We start from the raw sequence: 22,938 nt of genomic DNA, 5'->3' as shown, positions 1-22,938 counted from the left end.
TTGCTTAGAGTAAAACAGATATGATCACTGTGTCATCTATGCTAGAATCTCAAATATTCGTGTTTTCCAAAGGAAAATTAGTACTTGAACTTTTTCAACAAGTGAAAGAAACTTAACTTGTGTGTTCCCTCATAGATGTATGTAGTTACCAACTTCTCTGGGCACATAAGTTATGAATCACATATATATCTTTACATGAAAATAAAATTATTTTTATTTGAAACAGAAAGCTCAAGAAAATTAAAAAGTAGTGCTGACTGTGATACTTTCAAAATGCTCTGTTTGTATTTGTTTGTTTTCTGCTCTCTTCTCATTGAGGAAGCGTTACTAACTTTTATCTCATTGAGGAAAATGTCTAGCCCTCTTTAACATCCTCTTGAGTGCCTGTTTGATCTCCTTGTTCCTCAGACTATAGATTAGAGGGTTTAGCATGGGAGTAATGATAATATAGAAAACTGACAGCATTTTGTCCTGCTTTTCAGAGTGTCTAGAATGAGGATGTAAGTAAACAAAGAAGACTGGGACATAGAAGAGTGCTACAACTGCCAAATGTGAGGCACAGGTATTGAAGGCCTTAAGGCTGCCTTTGATGGAAGACATTTTTAGGATGGATGCTGTGATGAAACCATAGGATAGCAAAATAGCAAGGAAAGAACCAAAGCCAACAAATAAAATGGCCAAAAACAGAATCATTTGGGTGATGAAGGGACTAGAGCAAGACAAGATAATAATCTCAGATATGTTACAGAAGAAATGTTGAATGACATTTGGTCCACAGTAGTACATACGAAAGGCAGGAATTGTCTCAAGCAAACTACAGATGAAACCAGTTCCAAGGGCCCCAGCCACCATCTTCTGACAGAGCCCAGGCGCCATGATGGCTGAGTACTGCAGAGGGTTACCAATGGCCACGTACCTGTCATAGGCCATGGCAGCCAGGAGACAACACTCAGTCTGACCCATCCAAGCTGCAAAAAAGTACTGGGTAGCACAGGCAATAAAGGAAATTGTTTTATCATCCTTGAAGAAATCTGAAAGCATTCTGGGGCAGATGGTAGAAGAATAGCAGACATCTATAGATGACAAAATGCTGAGAAAAAAGTACATGGGCGTATGCAGGTGAGAGTCCATATTGATAAGTATAACGAGACTAAGGTTCCAGAATAATGTCACAAGATAAACCACCAGAAAGACCGGAAAGAGAATGAACTGCAACTCTTTTTCATCTGTGATTCCCAAGAAAACAAACATGACCACTGATGATGTGTAATTTCTATCTATTTCCATAGAAGTACTTGATTCCATCTGCTGAAAAAAAAAAGATGAAAAGAGAAAATTACTCTGCTCAAAAACACAAAAGTGAGTATTTTTTTTACCAGAAATGCATCTGACTAGAAGTACAATTTTGAATAATCTTCTGAGCTTATCTCTGTATTTCGTATAATGCCATACATGTACCCTTTAGTTTCTTCTCATGCAAAATGGCAATATATACAAATGGTTTTACTGAATTATCTTATCAAGCTATAACTTTTCAATAGTTCCCAATTATAGATCAGGAGCACTGAATTCCTAGAGATTAGTGACCTATATTTGTGAACGTGTTAGGATGCTTAAAACAACATTAATGGAAATTAAGAAACATTCTATTATCAAAGACTGGAAAACAGTACAGAGTCTTCTTACAAAATACTAAGTCTAGAGCTTCCACATGACCCAGAATTTCCGCTTCTTAATATCTACTTTGATAAGTCAAAAGCATGAATTCATAAAACAAGATATTTTAGCACCTATGTTCATTGCAGTACTAAGTACAAAAGCTAGCACATATGTAAGCAACGAAAATGTCTAGTAACATATGAGTAGAGAAAAAAAACCTGGCATATATACACAATGGGACACTATGCACTTGTAAGATGAAACCTTACAGTTTGCTGTAAATGAAAGGAGATGAAAGCATAAAAGATCATCATCAAAATGCAAGTAGTAAAAAAAGTAAAATCCAAAAGAATGATGACAAATGGCCAAAATACCTAATATAACACTAAATATTGTCAAATTGTCGAAAACTATTTAATGATAAGAAGGAGCATGAAGCAACCTTTCCTGTTTACAAGCAACACACTCAAACTTTCACAATAAAAACAAGTTCAGAGTGAAAAGTTGGAAAACAATCCAATATGCCAAAGATAACCTAAAAATAGCATAAACAAACAAACTTTATCAAGTATCACTATAATCCAGACTAAAAAAGTGGATAAGAGATAGGATGGGTATTGTGTATTGGGTCAGGGAGCAATAGATCTAGAAGAATGAACTCTTAATAACATTTATGACTCAAGTGAAGGGGGTAACTAAGTTAATAAAGACATTGTTAATAGGAATGGAAAATACATTGAAATATTATAATAGCTTAATACTTTAATATCCCCTCTCATCCCTAGGAAAAAATTTACAACTAAATAAATATAAAACTAAGGAAGCTAGAGCCTTAAATGAGAAATTAGAAGAGTGGGGTTCATAGACAATTAGCGGACCCTTCACCTCCAAAGCCTGAATGCATGCTCTTCTAGAGTGAACATGGAACATTCATCAGGATACACTGAACATTTTTCAAATGTCCCACATGCTGAGATACAACTCAAGAATCCAGGAAGTCATCAAAATTAGACATCAGAACAAGTTTCTTCTTATACCACAATACCACGAAGGTAAAAATTAACCTGAAACAAAAATGTGGAAAACTCAAACATTTGGAAATTAAGCAATATATTGTCAAACATTAGGTCAAAGAGGATAGCAAAGAAAAATAAAGAACTTCTCAAAATAAATATAATGAAGCCACAAACTATTAGACCCTAAGGGACACACAAAAACAGCACTAAGTTTATATCAATTAGGCTGACACAAGAACATGCTCAACAAGAAATGTGAAGTGGAACAAGGAAAGCCTCTTCAACAAATGGTGCTGGCATAACTGGACAACCACATACAAAAAAAAAAAGGCGTAGACCTTAACCTAACACCATGCACAAAAGTCAGATCAAAATGGATTAAATATCTCAACATCAGGCCAAAATCTTTAAGATACATTGAAGACAAGGTCAGCAAAATCCTCCAGGATATTGTGGCTAATGGTATCTTCAAAGATGACACTCCACTGACCAATCAAGTGGAAACAGAGATAAACAAATGGAGCTATCTTAAAATAAGAAGATTCTGCACCTCAAAAGATACAATAACCAGAATACAAAGGCAATATACAGTATGGGAAAGGATATTTACCCAATACCCATCTGATAAAGGATTGATATCAAGGACATACAAAGCACTGGTTGAACTCTACAAGAAGAAAACATCTAACCCCATCAAAAAATGGGGTGATGAAATGAACAGAAACTTTCCCAAAGAAGAAATCCAAATGGCTAAAAGGCACTTGAGAAAGTGCTCTATATCACTAATCATCAGGGAGATGCAGATAAAAACAACAATGAGATATCATCTCACACCACAGAGACTGGCCCACATCCAAAACAACAAAAGCAGTCAGTGTTCGTGTGGATGTGGCAAGAAAGGGACTCTTCTTCACTGCTGGTGGGAATGCCGACTGGTTCAGCCCTTTTGGAAAACAGTATGGACAATTCTCCAAAAATTAGAAATTGAGCTCCAATTTGACCAGGCAATACCACTCCTGGGAATATATCCCAGAGAGGCAAAAAAGTACAGTCAAAATGACATCTGCACTTCTATGTTCATTGCTGCACTATTCACAGTAGCCAAAATCTGGAAAAAACCTGAGTGCCTGAGAACAGATGATTGGTTAAAGAAACTTTGGTACACCTACACAATGGAGTACTATGTAGCTGTTAGAAAAGATGAAGTCATGAAATTTACATACAAGTAGTACTACATGGAAAGTATCATGCTAAGCAAAATGAATCAGAAACAGAGGGACAGACATAGAAAGATTGCATTCATCTGAGGAATATAAAGTTACAAATTGGGAGACTAACACCCAAGAATGTCCTGCCTTTGTTCATCAATTTGCTCGAATGGGCCCAGTAACATCTCCATTTTTTGAGACTTATTGTTACTGTGTTTGGCATATTGAATACATCACGGATAGCCTGCCAGGCTTGCATAGCCTTGCCGTGCAGACAAGATACACTTGGTACCTTGCCAGGCTCTTTGAGAGGGGCAGAGGAATCGAACCTGGCTTGGCTAGACTGGCTGCACACAAGGCAAAAGTCCTACCGCTGTGCTATAGCTCCAGCCCAAGAATAGCCAAGATAAGATTACCATGAGGTTCAATCCATTGCTTGGAGGCCAGCCACGCATGCTAGGGGAGAAGGAAGCTCAGATAGCGAGGGAAACACCAAGTAAAGGGTGTTGGGAGGATACTCTCAGGATGAGAGATGCATGCTGAAAGTAGACCATAGACTGAACATGATTGCCACTCAATGCCTCTTTTGCAAACCACAGCACCCAAAAGGAGAGAGAGAACAAAAGGGAATGCCCTGCCACAGGGGTGGGGTGGGATGGGGGTTGAAGAGGTGGGAAGGATACTGGGAGCACTGGAGGTGGGGAATGGACACTGCTGGAGGGATGAGTGCTCAATCATTTTATAACTGAAACCCAAGCACAAAAATTTGTAAGTCTACAACTGCACTTCATGGTGTTTCACTAATAAAAATTTTTAAAAAAGAACATGATCGAATAGATGACATAACTTTAAGTTGAGGAAAAACTATGAGAAAGGGCATGACACTGTAATATAAAGAATATAAATGTTGAGTAAACATTATAAAGGGCATGTGAAAGCTAGAGTTGGCCTTAAAATAATTAAAAATAAAAATAATTTAGAAAAATAAATGCACACCCATATCCATTGCTGTACTTACTGCAATAGCCAAAGTATAGAAATAACCCAAATGCTCAAATACAGATTAAAAATCAAGAAGTTGTTGGATATATATACAATAGAATATTATGCAGGAATGGGGATAGAAGCAAGGGAATATAGAGCAGGTAGTTATAATAACCCTTGGACTTTAACTACAGAACTGAGATTACCAAGAACTGACGGGTAGGTGAGTGCAGATGGCATTTTGAGAAGGAAGAAGAGAACTAGAAGTAAAATAAGGAGGTGGGTTTCTGACACTTTGTTGAAGGCGCAGTAACTGGATACCAAAATCATGAATATTAAAACTATTGCAATCATGTTACCTCTATTATGAAAAGAATAAGTAAAATAAATGTAAAATCTTTAAAATTCTGTCTTTATGACATTAACTAATATAACAGCATTATACTATGTCATATGAAAAATGAAAAAACAAATACAAATGATCTCTCTTATATTTGGAACTTTACTCAAAAAGCCTGCAGAAACATATACTTGTGGTTCAAGAAACAGAGAAGGAGATGCTGTAAAATTGTGTGTACATGGGTAAATTGTTCATGTTTCCAATCAGAAGATAAATAATATCAGGAACACATAAGAATAAACAACACAGTGACTAATATTTTGTTATTCACTTGAAAGTTTCTGAGAATAAATCTAAATCATAATCAAAAGGGGAAATTGTAAGTTTGTGAGGCAAAACACATTAAATAATTTTATAGTGATATTTTGCAATATTTATATATGTGAAATTCTGTATTATACACTTAAACTTTTACAATGTTACCGTTTAATTGTATTGCTCAGCTTAATTCCTCAACAATTGTCATATAAGTGTTGACTATTAGTATCATGGACTAATTAGACATAGCAATGAATGATAGCTATAGCCGTAGATGGGAATTCTAGGGGTGCTTTAGTCCTATAAGTTAATTTGGGAGAATTCCAGAGACATCATTGACCCAGTAGAGAGTCAGGCATCATTGCTCCAGGCTGATGTAGATTTAGTCCTCTGTATAGGAAAATCACATCACCTGTGGCCATCCAGGTAAAAATCACACAAATTATTTTGTCTTTAGATTGAGGAGGTAGGGGAACCACATCAACTTCCAGGGGCTGCTTGTGATGTGTGCGAGTGACCAGAAGCACAGTAAAGATGATACAGATAACTCAACACAATCTTTTGCTGAGTCTTTACAACCTGTTTAAGTCAATGCAAGGTGCTTTATTTGACAGTATTTATTTTTAAAAAATATTTGCATTGCTTACTTCAGTATATACAGTGTTAGGGCTAGAGCAATAGCACAGCGGTAGGGCATTTGCCTTTCGTGCAAATGTTGTTACTGGGCCCGCTCGAGCAAATCGATGAACAATGAAGGACTGTGTTTGTTTGTTTGTTTGTGAATTAAAATTATCTATTTGAGATTTTTCCATCCTGGAAAAGTCTATGTTCTAAGCCCTAAACATCTCTCTCTCTCTCTCTCTCTCTCTCTCTCTCTCTCTCTCACACACACACACACACACACACACACACACAGTATGTCCGTAAAAGACATATTTTTATATTTATCAAAATAAAAGTGTTTTGTTATAAAATTTGGGGCCAGAATGATAGTACAGTAGTTAGGGCTCTTACTTTGCATGTAGTCAACCCCGATTCAATCCCCAGCATCCCCTATGCCCCCTCAAGCACCACCAGGAATGATCCCTAAGAGGAGGGCCAGGAGTAATAATACCTGAGCATCACTGAGTGTAGTCCCCCAACCAAAAAAAAGTATGTTACTATAAAATTAAATCAAATTAACTCGTTTAACTTACATTCTGGAAACACGGGCACAATGGCTCCATAGCTGCAAATAGTCAACATAACTCATAAGCACCAGAGAAGGGTAAGGGTTGTGGACTGTCTTACTCAGGGAATGTTATAATGTGTTAAAATTTGAAAATAAAACAGGGAAAATTTAATATATTCACTTTCTTTGAATAAGTGTTTGCACACCATCATCTCCTAAGAAATTTTAGAGAAGGAAAGGTGATCGATATAAATATTCACAAGATTTTTCACCAAGTAGATTTAACAAATTAAAACCCTTTCCAGTCCTCATAGACTTAGCATGTATCGAGTTCTGGAATTTCTGCAGTGTACAACATCTGCTTATAAAATCCAGGATGTCGCTAAGTGAAGAACAGCAACACAATATAGAAAAGTTCAAAAAGACAATGAATCCAACTATACATGTGCCTGGAGAGGACCATCTCTGTTAACTGTGCCACCCAGTCTAGTCTTTTGAGACTTCAGAATCTTCAAAGATGACACTGGAAATGTACTTGAACTATTTCAAAAGATCTATCACAATCCTTATGAAGTTTTTTAGCACCCTGATTTAGTGGCCTTGTATATTTTTCTCAAATTTGAAAAATTATACTTGTTGATTTAATTCTCGAATAATTTCTGCAATATGTCAGTTTTTATAGACATTGATCCCAGTTAACTCTAGCTGATCAAATTATTTTATTTTATAAGTAAGAAAAAATAGAAGTTAGCAGGATTTAAGATCACATCCGTGGGGCCAGAGCAAGAATATAATGACTAGGACATTTTTCTTTCATGTGGTTGACATGCATTCAATCCAGGAATCCTATATGGTCCTCTGAATGCCATTAGGAGTAATTCCTGAAGGGAGAGACAGGAGTAACCTCTGAGCGTTGCCTGGTATGGTCCCCAAACAAAACAAAACACACACACGCACATACACACAGAGAGATCACATCCTTAAGAGTGCATTTCTGGATCTTACTATTCACCCTGAATAGGTTAGAAATTTTTCTATTTTTTGAAGCTGGAGCGATAGCACAGCAGGTAGGGTGTTTTGCCTTGAATGTTGTCGACCCTGGTGAGATTTCTCCATTTGTCTCAGAGAGCCCGACAAGCTACCGAGAGTATCCCACCCTCACGGCAGAGCCTGGCAAGCTCCCCGTGGCATATTCAATATGTCAAAAACAGTGAAAACAAGTCTCACAATGGAGACGTTACTGGTGCCCACTCAAGCAAATTGATGAACAATGGGAGGACAGTGCTACAGTGCTATCAAATTTGGAAATGAATAATGGAAGAACAAGTAAAGGTTACAGGTGGGGGAGAGAAAGAGAGACAGAGGCAGAGACTGAGAGACATAGAGAGTGAATAGTTAATAAAGTCAGTGTTTGAGGACCATCAAACTTTTTCTACATAGAAAACTAGAAACCACTATTCTCTCTAAAACCAGATTTCTCACCTTGACTAAAATCCCACGGAGGACAGAATTCTTGCTAAATGTTAAAATGGTGTATTTGGTTCTCCCTCAGTTTTCCAGGATGGAACCTATTGACTCCAAGATGGAAGTTGTTAGCCAAGAGACAGACACGCCATGCACAAGAAAGATGTCCATTATAGAGAGCCTCTAAGTTGTGTACATAAGGACAGAGGCAAATAAGGAAAGACAATTCCCCAGGCACTTGCTCTCTGGAGTCATGGTTGTCATGGAGATTTTGTCATAGCTAACCTGCTCAAGTTTCTCTGTCCCTTCTGAATTCATTATTCACATCCCTGTAGACCTATCATAATTTCATAGCTAAGAATGTACACTAGTGAATTTGGATCCATTAGAGTAGAAATGGATCTAGGAAGAGTTCCCTCATTACATCTGATTTCCTGGTGAGAAACCCAAACTATTCAAGTGATTTTTCCAAGGTCGCCAATACTCAAATATCTTCATAACATTAAATCAGCTATGGGAGTGGCTGGAGCAATAGTACATCAAGTAGGGCATTTGCCCTGCATGTGATTAACCCAAATTTGATTCCCAGTATTCCACATGGTCCCTGAACAATGCCAGCAGTAACTCCTGAGCTCAGAGCCAGAAGAAACCCCCAATCATCACCTGATGTGGCCCCCAAAGCAGTAAATAAATAAGAAAGCATAAAACTTACCTACTAATTTTTAAATTTTTTTATTTGGGGGCTCCCCAGCAGTGCTCAGGAAGCTAGAAGATCAAATGATTCTTTGCAACCAGGCCCATATTTTTAAAAAATTTATTTACTTTTATAATTTTATTGATTCAACATGAGATTTAGTTACAAGTTTTCATGTTTGAGTTACAATCATATAATGATCAAACACTCATCCCTCCACCAGTGCACATTTCCCACCACCAATATCCCCAGTATATCTCCACCTTTCCCACCCTTCTACTGCCTCCATGGCAGACAATATTCCCCATACTCTCTCTCTACTTTTGGGCATTTGGTTTGCAATGCAGATACTGAGAGGTTATCATGTTTGGTCCTTTATCTACTTTCGGCACCCATCTCCCATCCTGACCAATTCCTCCCATATACCCCGCAATACCACTTCTGGGAATATATTCCGAGGGTGCAAAAAAGCACAGTAGAAGTGACATCTGTACCGATATGTTCATTGTAGCACTGTTTACAGTAGCCAAAATCTGGAAACAACCCAAGTGCCTGATAACAGACAAAGGGTTAAAGAAACTTTGGTACATCTACACAATGGAATACTATGCAGCTATTAGGAGAGATAAAATCATGAAATTTTCTTATAAGTGGATAGACATGGAGTGTACCATGCTATGTGAAATGAGTCAGAAAGAGAGGGACAGATATAAGGACTGTACTCGTTTGTGGAGTATAAAATATCAGGCCCACAGTTTATGTGGAAAGACCTAAAGACATGGTGATGTTCAGACACTGTGGCACTCCAGGGCCTGCAGGGCAACTTACAGTGGTACTTGGAGGTCCTCTAGAGCTGTGTCTGGAGATGCTCAGGGAAACATGTGGTTCCAGGTGTTGAACTGGTGTTAGACACATGCAAGGCATGGACCTTAATCCCTATATCATCTCTCTAGGTCCTTGATAGTTTGAAGTTTGATAGTTTGAAGTTGGTGCTTGCTAGTTTGCAGCCGGGTGCATAATGATTCATTTTTCTTCTCTTCCCTCAGAAGAAATTTGTCTATTTGAAGTTTGGTGGATTCTTACATTGGGTGATTTTTTAAAAACTTGATTTGTTTTGTTGAAATTGCAGATTGCTTTAGGTAAAATGAGCATGTCAGTAATGTATGTTCTTCTAATCCATGAGTACAGGATTTCTTGACTTTTTAAAATATTTCTTGTAGTAATGCCTTTCAATTTTCATCATTTAGTCTTTAGTCTTTAACCTCTTTTGTTATAGATGTACCCCAGACATCGCATTTTTATGCAGTTCTTATAAATGCAACATATTTTTGCATGTTAATATTTTATTCCACCAATCTACCAAACTAATTATTTATAGAACATTTTTGATGAGTCTTTAGGGTTTTCTGTTCATTTATGTCACCAATAAATAGGAAATTCTTTATATTTATCAGTGTGGATTTATTTCATACATCTTGATTAGGGCTTCTTTTTTTTATTTATTGAATCACTGTGGGAAAAGTTACAAAGCTTTCAGGTTTAAGTCTCGGTCATGCAAATATCAAACACATTTCCCTTTACCAATACTTATTTTTCACCACGAAGAACCCCAATAAACCTCCCCCTCCCAACCCTCCCAATGACTGTGAGGCAGATAAATTCTAGTTAACACTCTATCTACTTTGATTAGATTCATTGTTTCGACAAAAGATGCACCATTATTATTTAGAGTTTACACCCCCAAATCAGACATGCTGAAAAGGCACTGTGAAATAATTTGTTTTCTACAGCTGGTCACATGAATCAAATGATGTCGCACGGCCGCGATTTTGGATTTCTGGTATTTTACTTATCAAGCCTGGAAGTATTTCTGCTGAGAGTCAGATAATTATAAGATTGGTTTCTGTGCTCTGGAGCCATGGCCGTGCCGGAGAGCCGCTCGTGGGGGGCAACTCCTGACCTCGGAAGGGCATGAAGGACGAGCCAGGAACGCCTCCCTTCCCATGAGGTTCAGTGTCCCCATCACGACTGGCTCATACCTGGCTTTCCATAAAGCTTCGGAACGGCTGCCGTCTTTCTTTCCAGAGGGAAAAAGGCGGAAGGGAGCAACATCCTTTCCCCTCCGGGAAGGCATGGTGGCGTGGATTAACACATAGTCAATTCACTTTTCTGCTGCAAGCTGCCGGGCTCTGCATTAAGTTCTTGTGCTTCTGGAGCCATGGCTGTGCCGGAGAGTCACTCATGGGGGGCAACTCCTGACCTTGGTAGGGCGTGAAGCTTGATTAGGGCTTCTTAAATAAATGTTGAAAAATAGTGGTAAGAATAGCCGGAATCTGGAAAAAAACATGAGTACCCAACAATAGATGACTGTATAAAGAAAATATGGCATGTCTACACTATGGAATATGATACAGGCACCAGAAAAAGTCATGTCATGAAATTTTCTTATAAATGGATGCAGATAGAAAGTATCATGATGAATAAAATGAGTCAGAGGAAAAAAGATAAACAGAATGACTGTACTCACTTGTGGGATACTAAAAAAAAAGACATAGTGTGAGACTAATAACCTTGAACAGTAGAAATGAGGGCCAGGAGGACTGGTCCATGGTTGGAAGCTTGCCACATGTTCAGGGGAGAGGGAATTTAGTATTGAGAAGGGATGATTATGACAATGATAGTTAGAAATGATCACTCGGGACAAGAACTGAGTGCTGAAACGAGATAAAGGAATATGTATGATAACCTCTGATAGGGCTGGAATGATAGCACAGCGGGTAGGTCATTTGCCTTGCATGCATCAGTTCCTCTGTCCTTCTTGGAGAGTCGTCCAGCAAGCTACCGAGAGTATCCCACCCGCATGGCAGAGCCTCACAAGCTCCCTGTGGTGTATTTGATATGCCAAAAACAGTAACAACAAGTCTCACAAAGGAGACGTTACTAGTACCCGCTCAAGAAAAATCAATAAATAATGGAAGCACAGTACAGATAGTGCAGTGCAACCTATGACAACCTTTTAGTACCTATATTGCAAGTGATAATGCTCAAAAGGAAGGAGTGAGCGAGTGAGAGAGAAAGAAAGAGAGAGAGATAGAAAGAGAAGAAAACTTCCATAGAGGCAGGCTGGAAGGGGTGGGGGCAAGTAGCTGGAAGGAAACTTGGAACATTGGTGGTTGGAAATGTATAATGATGAAGAGATGGTGTTGGAACAGGGTATGACTGAAACCCAATCATAAACTACTTTGTAACTGTGTAACTCACAGTTATTCAATAAAACAATTTTTTAAAGAGTAGTTGTAATAGAAGGCCTTTGATTCTGTTGAGACGGAAGCGGTCATGGAAGCCCTAGCCAATCAGGGCGTACAAACTCAATACATCAGGATCCTTCGTGAGCTCTATTGCGGATTCACTACCAAGATCTCACCATTCTACAAAGAAGTAATCATCCATATCAAGAGAGGTGTTCGGCAGGGTGATACCATTTCACCAAAACTCTTCAGTGCCACCCTCGAGAACATCATGCGACGACTAGAATGGGAAAACATGGGAGTGAAGATAGATGGTCGGCAACTACACCACCTCCGCTTTGCTGATGACATCGTTCTAATAACACCAAACATCAGCCAAGCGGCACAAATGCTTGCGGACTTTGACCGTGAGTGTGGAAAGGTCGGACTACAGCTGAATCTTACGAAGACAATGTTTATGAGAAACAGCCTTGTTCCTGACGCTCCATTCGCTCTCAACGGAACCACCATCTCCGAATGCAACAGTTATATATACTTAGGTCGAGAAATCAACATGATGAATGACCTGGCACCTGAGTTACGCAGGACGAAGAGAGCGGCTTGGAATGCCTTCAAGAGCATTGAAGAAATAACTAAAAGGACAAAGAACCTCCAGCTACGAGCACATCTCTTTGATTCCACTATTCTTCCTGCATTAACATATGCCTCAGAGACCTGGACCCTACGAAAACAGGATGAGAACACTATTCGGGTCTCTCAAAGAGGAATCGAAAGAACTATGCTTGGAATATCACGATTCACTCAAATGAGAGATAGAATTCGGAGTTCTGATCTTCGTCAACGCTCAAGAATCAGGGACGCTGTCTCATTTGCCAAGACATCAAAAATCAGATGGGCTGGACATGTAATGAGGTTTACAGACAACCGCTGGACTAGAGCCATTACTGATTGGATTCCACAAGACATCAAAAGATCACGTGGACGCCCACCTATAAGATGGTCAGACTTCTTCGTCAAGACCCTAAATGATCGGTTTGAGGCTCTACATGTTCCTAAAACGAACAGATACCATTGGGCTACGCTAGCACGCAACCGGGATGAATGGAGACGTTACTGGCACCCGCTCGAATAAATCGATGAATAACGGGGATTAAGTGATTAAGTGATTAAGTGATTAAGTTGTAATATTATACATATTTGTTTGTCCTGTTTCAGATAATAAGGGAAAAGCTTTTAGTTTTAAAAACACCACTAAGCATAATATTATCTATGGATTTTGTTATTTATTGCATACTGATTTTATAACCTGCTACTTTACTGTATTGATTTGTCATTTCTATAAGGCTTTTAGTGGACTCTTTGGGTTCTTCTATGTATAGATCATGTCATCTGAATATAATGAAAGATTTAAAAACTACCAGCCAAAAATGCTTTATCCAAAAAAAAGTATTAGATATGGAGAAATAAAGACTACAGAGATAAATCTTATAAACAATTCCAATAAAATCAAACACCAAACCCATCAGTTCAGCTTAATTGCTGCGTGAGATACTCATTAGGAATGTTGATATTCTGAGATTCTAATGGCGGGAGGTAACCAGAATATGCAATGGGGTGGGGGACTAAAAGCAGATCTGAGGTTGCAGGAGAGATGAATGAGGATGGGGAAGAGTTTTTTCAATTACAGCTTTCCTATTGGACCAGAGAATTCTGCAAACAGATTCAGTGAAGGTTTCCAAGCATTGTCAGTATTCTACATCAAACTGAGGGAGCCTACTATTTACATTGAATGACAATTGAAAGTTTATTAAAATAAAAAATTATAATAAAAACCATGAAATACAGACACCACTCCAGGAAATCCCAAGACAAGCCATATTAACATTCCTAATGGGTCAAACTTGAAACAATCCTCTGTCACTCAGCAGCTGAACTATTGTAAGGATCAGAACAGAATCATCCGGTATTGCCGCTGGGACGTCATCTCCAGGATCGAAGGATTCTCTTGGTGAGGCTGCACGTGTTGCAGCACCAGGATCCAGAGACTTAGTTTTCTTTGATGATGCTGTAGGAAACTCTGGAGCTGCCTCTGGGGGCCTCACTGCAGCTGCCTGCTAGGGAGATTTTTAGGCTTCTCCAATCTCACCGTCTCCTCCTTCAACAGGAGAGATGCTGGAGGAGGAGCCAGTTCTTATTCTGGAGAAGGCGCTGGAAATGGAAGAGCAGAAAATATCACCCTGACACCTGCTTCTAAATGCTTGTCCAAGAGTGGATCCCATCTGGAACCTGCAGGGAGACAGTCCACAGCCCGCCACAGAATGTCTCCCCCACTACCATGCCCACTGAGATTGATCCACTGGATCACCAGCTCCTGAGACAACTCCTAGTATGGTGAACCCCACTCCCACCTGCCTTTCCTCTTGTCCATATGATCAGGATCCATCCTGGTTTCTTACCTTTGTCCTCTGGATCCTCTGTTCTTGGTTCCCCCTCCTTTGCTTCATGAGATCAATGAGTTGTTCAGTGGTTGTTCTGGCATCTTGTTAAAAGGCTCTTCCTGGTCAAGTAGTAGTTCCTGTGTGGGGGGACCTCTCCACGTCTGATGTCACCCCTACAACTCTCCTGGCTTTCCTTGGAGCTGGAGTATGTCATGTTTGAACAGAGAGAGGTTGGGTGTACTCAATAAGCCTATTGTATTCTGTTTATGTGCAGCAATGCTGAGCCGGACCAGCAAAGGTTCAACACTCACACCCTACAAACTGTCACACTGCTGCTCAGTCCCCTCACTCTCCTCCATATCCCCGTAGACTTGTAGGGGTCCCCAAAGGATGAACAAGATACAAATTAAGACAAATTCTGGCTGAAGGGCACCACCCACTACTCCCTGATCAATAGTCCGCATTGCTCTGGGGTGTGACTTTGATCTGCCTTCCTGCCAGGGTAAGATTTTCCACAGGAATACTTCACACACTCGCGGACACGCATACATGCGTATAGTACACCACCCACACTTGAGGAAGGAATACTGAAGTGCCCCGTTGGCATCAGTGCTATGTCTTGGGCTCATCTGTCCTGCCTGTGTTGTCTTGTATGACCTTTGATGTTATCCATACAAAATGCCGTGGAGGTGTGCAGTGAGTTCTCACCTATTTTCTTATTCTCTTCATCTGCTGACCTTATGACTCTTTCGGTCAGACTCTGAGGATCAAACAACAAAACATGGCTAGTTGGTCTGTTTCGCAAGCAATGAACTAAGTAAACTGCCAATTATAGAATGTGAGTGCCTGGTGACTGGGGTTCCAAGTTTTGTGAGATTTCATCAGAGAAGTCATTTCCTGATTCTCAGACCTGGACTTCCTCCTCAAAATGGCTTCTTTATAGCCCCTCTGGCGTGGGACTGCTCCCTTTCTGCCCTCTGTTTTCATCACACAGAGTTACACCTACATAGCCAACTCACCACCCTGAGAAGGCAGAGTGTAGTCAGAACCTCTGGTGTCAGGACAGAGCTCGCTTCAGTAATGGACCACCTTCCTCTTACCAATGATGAAATCTTGGAGAATCCCTGCATCCCTTATCCTACCACCTTTGTCCAAGTCTTGAAGTTGGTTCTAGTATGTCCTTCTAGATGTTGTAGAGTTGTGTGTATGTGTGTGTGTATAACATGTAACATGTACAAATGAAATTATAAATGGGTTCAATAAATAAGTCAATCCTTTCTGGAGTGGGAGTTTAAGAATAATAAGTGTTTTCTTTCTTTTGTCTTTCCTCAAAAGCCATACAAAGAAGATAACAAAATTTCCGCAAAATTTATGAAGTTGATGAGGAAACTTTCCTTTAGACTTAATATTAATGAAATTCTTTTTTAAAATTATTTTTTAATTGAATAATTGTGATAAACAGTTGTCCTATAACAGGCACTTTTCTTCTCTCTCTCTCTTTCTGTCTGTCTGTCTTTCTTTTGGGGCCTTATGGTTTGCAATACAGATAATGAAAGATCATCAGGTATATCCCTTTACCTGCTTTCAACACTCAGTTTCTGTCCAAAATGATCATTTTCAACTATTATTTTCATGTTGGTTTCTTCTCTGTCCTAACTCCCTTTGCCTTCACTCCTGCAATACACACATTCTTGGGGCAAGCTTCCAACCAGTAATGACATGCTTTATCAAGTCTCCTTGGGTATTGATTTAGTGGTATGAATAGTATTGGAAATACGTATGCAAGGTCAGTGCTCCAGTTTCTATCATATGCTCTTAAGATATAAATGGTGGATTAATAGCATCATGTCTGAACTGAGAGCCTCCCAATCGGAGCTAGGGAGATCAAAGGAAATAAAGGTGTAATGTGCGCAGGAGAAGTAGTTCAAAAATCTGAAGAGCATGCGTATCAGAGGTAAGATTCAGTGTTTAGTATGTAAAGTCTTCGGAGAAATCTTGGGAAATTGTCCAGAGCCGCACCAGATATGATCAAAGCAAAGAATTGAAGAAATGTATACACATATACTGGTAATGATTAGAGATATGCTTCAAGAAAAAAATTGACTTATATACTTATCTCTCAAAGAATGTACACATATGTACACACACACATACAATGAGATTCTCAAGCTATTGGAAAAGAGAAAATTGTAGATTTTAATATGTGAACCTATCAAAGCTTCAAAACCTTTCCATCTCTAATCTAGTAAGGATATCATCTTTAAATGTTTGTACAGGTTAGTGGGCAATGGGCATATGGAAAAAGTGTTCATTATCACTCATGAATAACAAAATAAAAGATCAAAACAACAATGAAATATGACACATATGAAAAGGTCTGGAGGCAGTCATTGTTGATGGGGTTGTGGTGAGAAAGGAATCCTCATCCACTGTTGGCGGTTCCCCTATAACATACATTATGTCACTTGGTTCAGCCTTTATGGAAAGCAATACGTATATCTATCAAACAATTGGAATGGAACAATCATAAAACCCAGTGAAACTACTCCCTGGCACTTATTCCCCAAACAAAATAAATGATTCTAAAGGACATATGCATGCCTATGTTCATCATTGCACGTGGTACAATATTAAGATGCACCCAAATATTAATGAATAGATCAAATTGTGGCATAGATACACAATGAAATATTATGCAGCTCTAAGAAAGAATAAAAGCATGCAATTTGCAGCAATGAACTAGAAAATATTCTGAGTGAAGTCAATCAGAAACAAAAGGATAGACAGAGAATTATCTCTCTCATATGTGGAACTTGAAGATACACAGCAAGGAACAGGGCCAAGGCAATACAATACGAGAACTGAGGCACAAAATTGAATTTATGGTGGGGTGGTTGAACAGGAGGAGATGCGTGGTGCTTGGGGAAGGGCGATGAATACAGTGGTGCTGATGGATGTGGTGTTGAAATTATGTGAATAAAACACCATCATTAAGAGTACTGCTAATCACATATTCTCAAGAAAAAAAAGTTTTAAAAACTAAATGATCACACAGGATACTAAAATTAATTTAATAAAGCTACAAATGCTGCTGAATGAGAACTATTTAACATTAGAAATGTAGCATTTAGTCCAATATCATCAGTGTTCAAAGTGGGGCATGTCTAATAACTGTTATCCATGCTAGAGTATCCAAAGGTTATATTTTCCAAATAAAATTAGTTATTTAAAATTGTTAACTGTGTCCAAAATATTGGATGTGTGAATTTTGTCATGAATATTGTGACATATATATCTAGTTATATATTAACATAGAAATAAATGTATTCTTATTCTAAAGTTTTAACCTTAGGAATAATCAAATAAAATTACCATTGGCATAATTATACCTCCTCTGATTGTTTTTAATTTATTGTTATACATTTCTGTTAATTCAGGTAACATTTTCATATTTATTTATTAATTTAACTAAGGAAAATGAGCAGCCTTCTTTATTACCCTCTGTAGTGCTTCTTTGATCTCCCTGTTTCTTAGACTATAGATGAGAGGGTTTAACATGGGAGTAATGATAAGATAGAAAACTGAGAGCACCTTATCCTGCTTCTCAGATTGGGCAGAGCTTGGATGCATGTACACAGCCAGGGCTGTGCCATAGAAGAGGGTCACAACTGCCAGGTGGGAGGCACAGGTATTGAAGGCTTTGAGACTGCCTTTGACCGAGGATATTTTCAGGATGGAAGCTACAATAAAAACATAGGAGAGCAGGATAAAGAGCATAGAGCCAAACCCAACGATCACAGCAGCAAGGAAAAGAATTGTTTGGGTGATGAAGCGACTGGAGCAAGACAAGAGAATAATCTCAGATATGTTGCAAAAGAAATGTTGGATGACATATGGCCCACAGAAATACATATTAAAACATGGAATCGTTTCAAGGATACTGCAAAGCAAACCGCTGCCAAGGGCTCCAGCCACCATCTTCTGACAGAGCCCAGGGGCCATGATCGTTGAGTAGTGCAGAGGGTTACCAATGGCCACGTATCTGTCATAGGCCATGGCAGCTAGGAGGCAGTACTCAGCCTGACCCATCCAAGAAACAGCAAAGTACTGGGTAGCACAGGCAATGAAAGAAATTGTTTTTTCTTCTTTGAGGAAATCTGAAAGCATCCTGGGGCTGATGGAAGCAGTAAAGCAGATGTCTATCGATGAAAGACAACTGAGGAAAAAGTACATGGGTGTGTGCAGGTGGGAGTCCATCCTGATTAGGATGATCAGACTCAGGTTCCAGAACAGCGTCACCAGGTAGATCCCTAGGAAAACGGGAAAGAGAACAAGCTGCAGCTCTTTGTCATCTGTGAGTCCCAGAAGAACAAACATGACCACTGAGGAGTGATTTCTCTCCTCTTCCATAGAGATATTTGGCTCCATCTGCTCCAAAAGAGATGAAAGAAGAAAATGACTTCATTTTTTCAAAGACACAAAATAAATGATTTATCTCTAGCAATTCAGTTCATTATATACAGATTTTTGAACCTATCTTTATATTTTTATAAATGACTATGACCTTTAACCAATTCTCTTGGAAAAATTTATCACTGTCTCTTTAAGGCAAAGATGGTATTAAATATGTTCAATACATTATTACTTAAAATTCTTTAATTCCATCTCATCCTATTTCATATTTCATATAATATAATTTTAAAAATATACATTAGGGAAATAATTACAATATTCCATTTGATAATCCAGTATGATTTTACTCAGCTTTAGCTTTGATATTAATTCAATAATCAAAAAAGTGCCTAAAACATGCTGGGTCTCATATGTAAATTTGAGCCTGGAGGAGGTACCCATAAAATATATTTGAGTAAATATTCACTTACTATATATTATGGGAAGGTGGGCAATTCTAACTGCCTTTCTACTTTCCTAAAGGCTGGTGACATATAATAGCAGAGTGGCAATAAGTAGCTTGGAAATGAATGTGATTTAACTAAGGTAATTAAAGCTAGGAAAAATCTTGAGTGTTTTATAAGCCTCAAATGAAAGATCCATTATGCTTCACTCCTTGTAGCTAAAGATTTTATTTGCTTAATTCAGAGACAATTACAAATCAAATGATGTAGACAGGGTTTTGGTTTGGTTTGTCCTAGAAGTGACTGAGGTCTGTCTCAGCACTTCTCAAAGACTGTATGGCTACGGAAATCTACCCACTACTTGCTCCAGCCCTTTGACCCAGGACCTAGCTCCTAGGTTCCTGTTAACTTGTTTGAGCTAATAGTTCTGTCAATCTGTTAGAATCTTTAGGATCTATTTCTAGAAAACACAAATTATGATTTTATTAAATTCTCATGACAACCTTGACTCTATCCATGAGTCCCAGATGACAGACGGGGCACACTATGTTCCTTCAAAGAAAAATGACCTCAATTTATGCAAAAACTTGATTTTTTAAAAGTAATAGATACGGTAATTAGGAAATTGAGGCAAGAATTCTGCAAGATTATTTCTAGTTCTCTCTTTGGGGTCAGTCCTGGGAAGGCAAACAGTAAATTTTCAAGACAAAGGGTTAAAAATCAAAAGAATATTTTTGCCAGAGGCAAAACCAATATGCTATAGATGTCACTTTCTCCAAATGGCCATTAGAACAACTCCTGACATTGTCACAATTTTATTCAGATGAATTTAAACTAGAAACAAAAATTATAAAAACTCTTAGGTTGAAAATAGCTATCAAATGTGGCTTGAGCATTGAGACTATGGGAGAAAGTTGATGCTAATAGAATAAATTAAGCCCACGTACTAAAAATATCTCTTTACATTAACATCAAGCATGTCATCCTTTTGTTAAACTATTTCTCAAACTCTTAGTTCAAAAGTGAATTAAAGAAAAACTTTCCATAGAATAATAAGGCTATATATAGATGAGCAAGGCCAACTGGACCATTTCCTCCTCCCCCCAAAAAAGGATCATTTCTGCAACTGCAAAACTGATGAAATCATTCAGTTTTTTTGCAACTTTGATGAAACTGGAAGATATGTTAAGTGAAGTTAGAAGAAGAACAAATATGGGATGATCTCATTTATCTGTGGTAAATAGAATAACAAGATGAGGAAATGCAGGGTATCAAAGGGAAACACCTAGATCACTCTTGAACCTAGAGTATAGGAAATAGAAGGACAGGGAAGGAAAAAAATTGGAAAAGAAGTAGGACACAGTAAAAGTGGTGTTAGAAAGGAAGTTCATGGCAATGCAAGTTTCATTAGGAATCAAGACCCCATACAAATAACCTAACTACACAGTTTAGGAAGCTAGGAAAAGTCCAACAAAATGAACTCTAAAAAAAAAGGAAGGAAATACTAAAAATTAAGAGAAAATTAATAAAATAGAAACTAAAAATTTTTTCAAAAGATCAACAAAACCAAGAATTTATTCTTAAAAGAAAAAACAAGATTGGCAAACCATTACCAAGACTGACAAAGAAAGGTCTAAAACTCTATTAAGTTGAGTCAGAAATAGAAGGGGAAACATCACAACAGAAACCACAGAAATTCAAATTATCACCAGGGATTACTTTTAAAAATCTTTATGACCTGAAACAGCGAAATCTAGAAGATGTAGATACATTTTTGGTCTCCTATAACCTTCAAAGCTTAAATCAAGAGAAAGTAGAATAGCTGAACAGGCCAATTACAATCAAGGAAATAGAAATGATAATCACAAGTCTCCACTAGAGCAGAAGCACAGATTTACATAGATTTACTCACGAGTTCTTCTAGACCTACTCCCTGCCCTTTTCTGGCTCTTTCAGAAAGATGGATAAACAAAAATCCTCTCAAGCAGTGTCTGTGAGGAATACTTTACCCTAATACCAAAAGTAGACAGACACATCACAAAAACTGAAGGAGTATATACCTAAATTTATAATGAACATAAATTCAAAGATCTTCAACAAAATATTAGCAAACGATACAATAATACATCAAAAAAAATCAGACACTATGACCAAATAGGATTCATCCCTGGGATACAAGGGTGGTTTAATATATGCAAGTCAATCAACTTGATATGTCAAGCAAGGAAAAGTGAAAAATTATATGAAATTATTAATAGATGCAAAAAAGGCTTTTGACAAGATCCAATGCCTATGCATAATTAAAAAATCTCAATAAAATAGGAGTTGAAGAAATTTTCCTCAACAAAGTTAAAGCCATTTACCAAAAGCCCACTACAAACATTGTACTCAATGGTTTAGAAGTGAAAGCCTTCCTTCCAAGATCAGGCACAAGAAAAGGCAAGCTTGCCTCATCACTACTATTCAATATGATATTGGAAGTTTTGGTCATAGCAATTAGGCAATAGAGATATTAAAGGCATTTATTACTTTTTTTATTAGTGAGACACCATGAGGTACAGCTTTAGACCTACAATTTTTTGTGCTTGGGTTTCAATTATACAATCATCAAATACCCATCCCTCCACCAGTGCCCATTTCCCACCACCACGGATTCCAGTATCCCTCCTACCCCCATCCCCCCCATCCCACCCTGCCTCTGTGGCAGGGCATTCCCTTTTGTTCTCTCTCTTCTTTTGGGTGTTGTGGTTTGCAAAAGAGGCATTGAGTGGCAATCATGTTTGGTTTATAGTCTACTTTCAGCATGCTTCTCCCATCCTGGGTGGAGGATCCTCCCAACACCCTTTATTTAGTGCTCCTTTCTCTATATGAGCTGCCTTCTCCCCTAGCATGCGTGGCTGACATCTAAGCCATGGAACAAAATTCCTGGTGCTAATCTCGGCCATACTTGGGTATTAGTCTCCTATTTTGCTACTTTATGTTCCCCAGATGAATGCAATCTTTCTATGCCTATCCCTCTCTTTCTGACTCATTTCGCTTAACATGATACTTTCCATGTAGTACCACTTGTATGTAAATTTCATGACTTCATCTTTTCTAACAGCTACCTAGTACTCCATTGTGTAAATGTACAAAAGTTTCTTTAACCAGTTATCTGTTCTCGGGCACTCAGGTTTTTCCAGATTCTGCCTATTGTAAACAGTGCTGCAATGAACAAACAAGTGCAGATGTCACTTCGACTATACTTTTTTGAAAGGCATTTATATTTTAAAATAAGATAAAATTTAATGCCACTGTTCAAGCAAAAGATACATGAATGGGACTACACCACATTAAGACACTTTATGCACCAGAAAAGAATCAGAATAAAAAGACACCTCACATCCTAAAAGAAAATGTTTGCATACAACTCATTTGACAAAGGGCTAATATCCAAGATATATACATATATATGCTAGACAAAAAGCAATAAACTCCATAAAAATTGGGGAGAAGAGATAAATAAAATCTTTCTCAAAGAAAACACTCAGATAACTAATAGG

The 22,938-nt window shown here is 38.3% G+C and overlaps 2 protein-coding genes across 2 annotated transcripts; both read right to left on the bottom strand.

The window, feature by feature from the left end:
• Positions 1-339: 339 nt before the first annotated feature.
• LOC130041623 (olfactory receptor 5A1-like) lies at positions 340-1,305 on the bottom strand. Its single transcript, XM_056133902.1, has one exon. It carries the CDS (start codon positions 1,303-1,305, stop codon positions 340-342), a length of 966 nt encoding a protein of 321 aa, XP_055989877.1.
• A 16,703-nt stretch (positions 1,306-18,008) lies between these two features.
• LOC130041612 (olfactory receptor 5A1-like) lies at positions 18,009-18,968 on the bottom strand. Its single transcript, XM_056133896.1, has one exon. It carries the CDS (start codon positions 18,966-18,968, stop codon positions 18,009-18,011), a length of 960 nt encoding a protein of 319 aa, XP_055989871.1.
• Positions 18,969-22,938: the final 3,970 nt, after the last annotated feature.

Source organism: Sorex fumeus, unplaced genomic scaffold (assembly GCF_029834395.1).
Source record: "Sorex fumeus unplaced genomic scaffold, SorFum_2.1 ptg000007l, whole genome shotgun sequence".
NCBI lineage: Eukaryota > Metazoa > Chordata > Mammalia > Eulipotyphla > Soricidae > Sorex > Sorex fumeus.
This window is presented reverse-complemented; position numbering and strand designations above follow the sequence as displayed.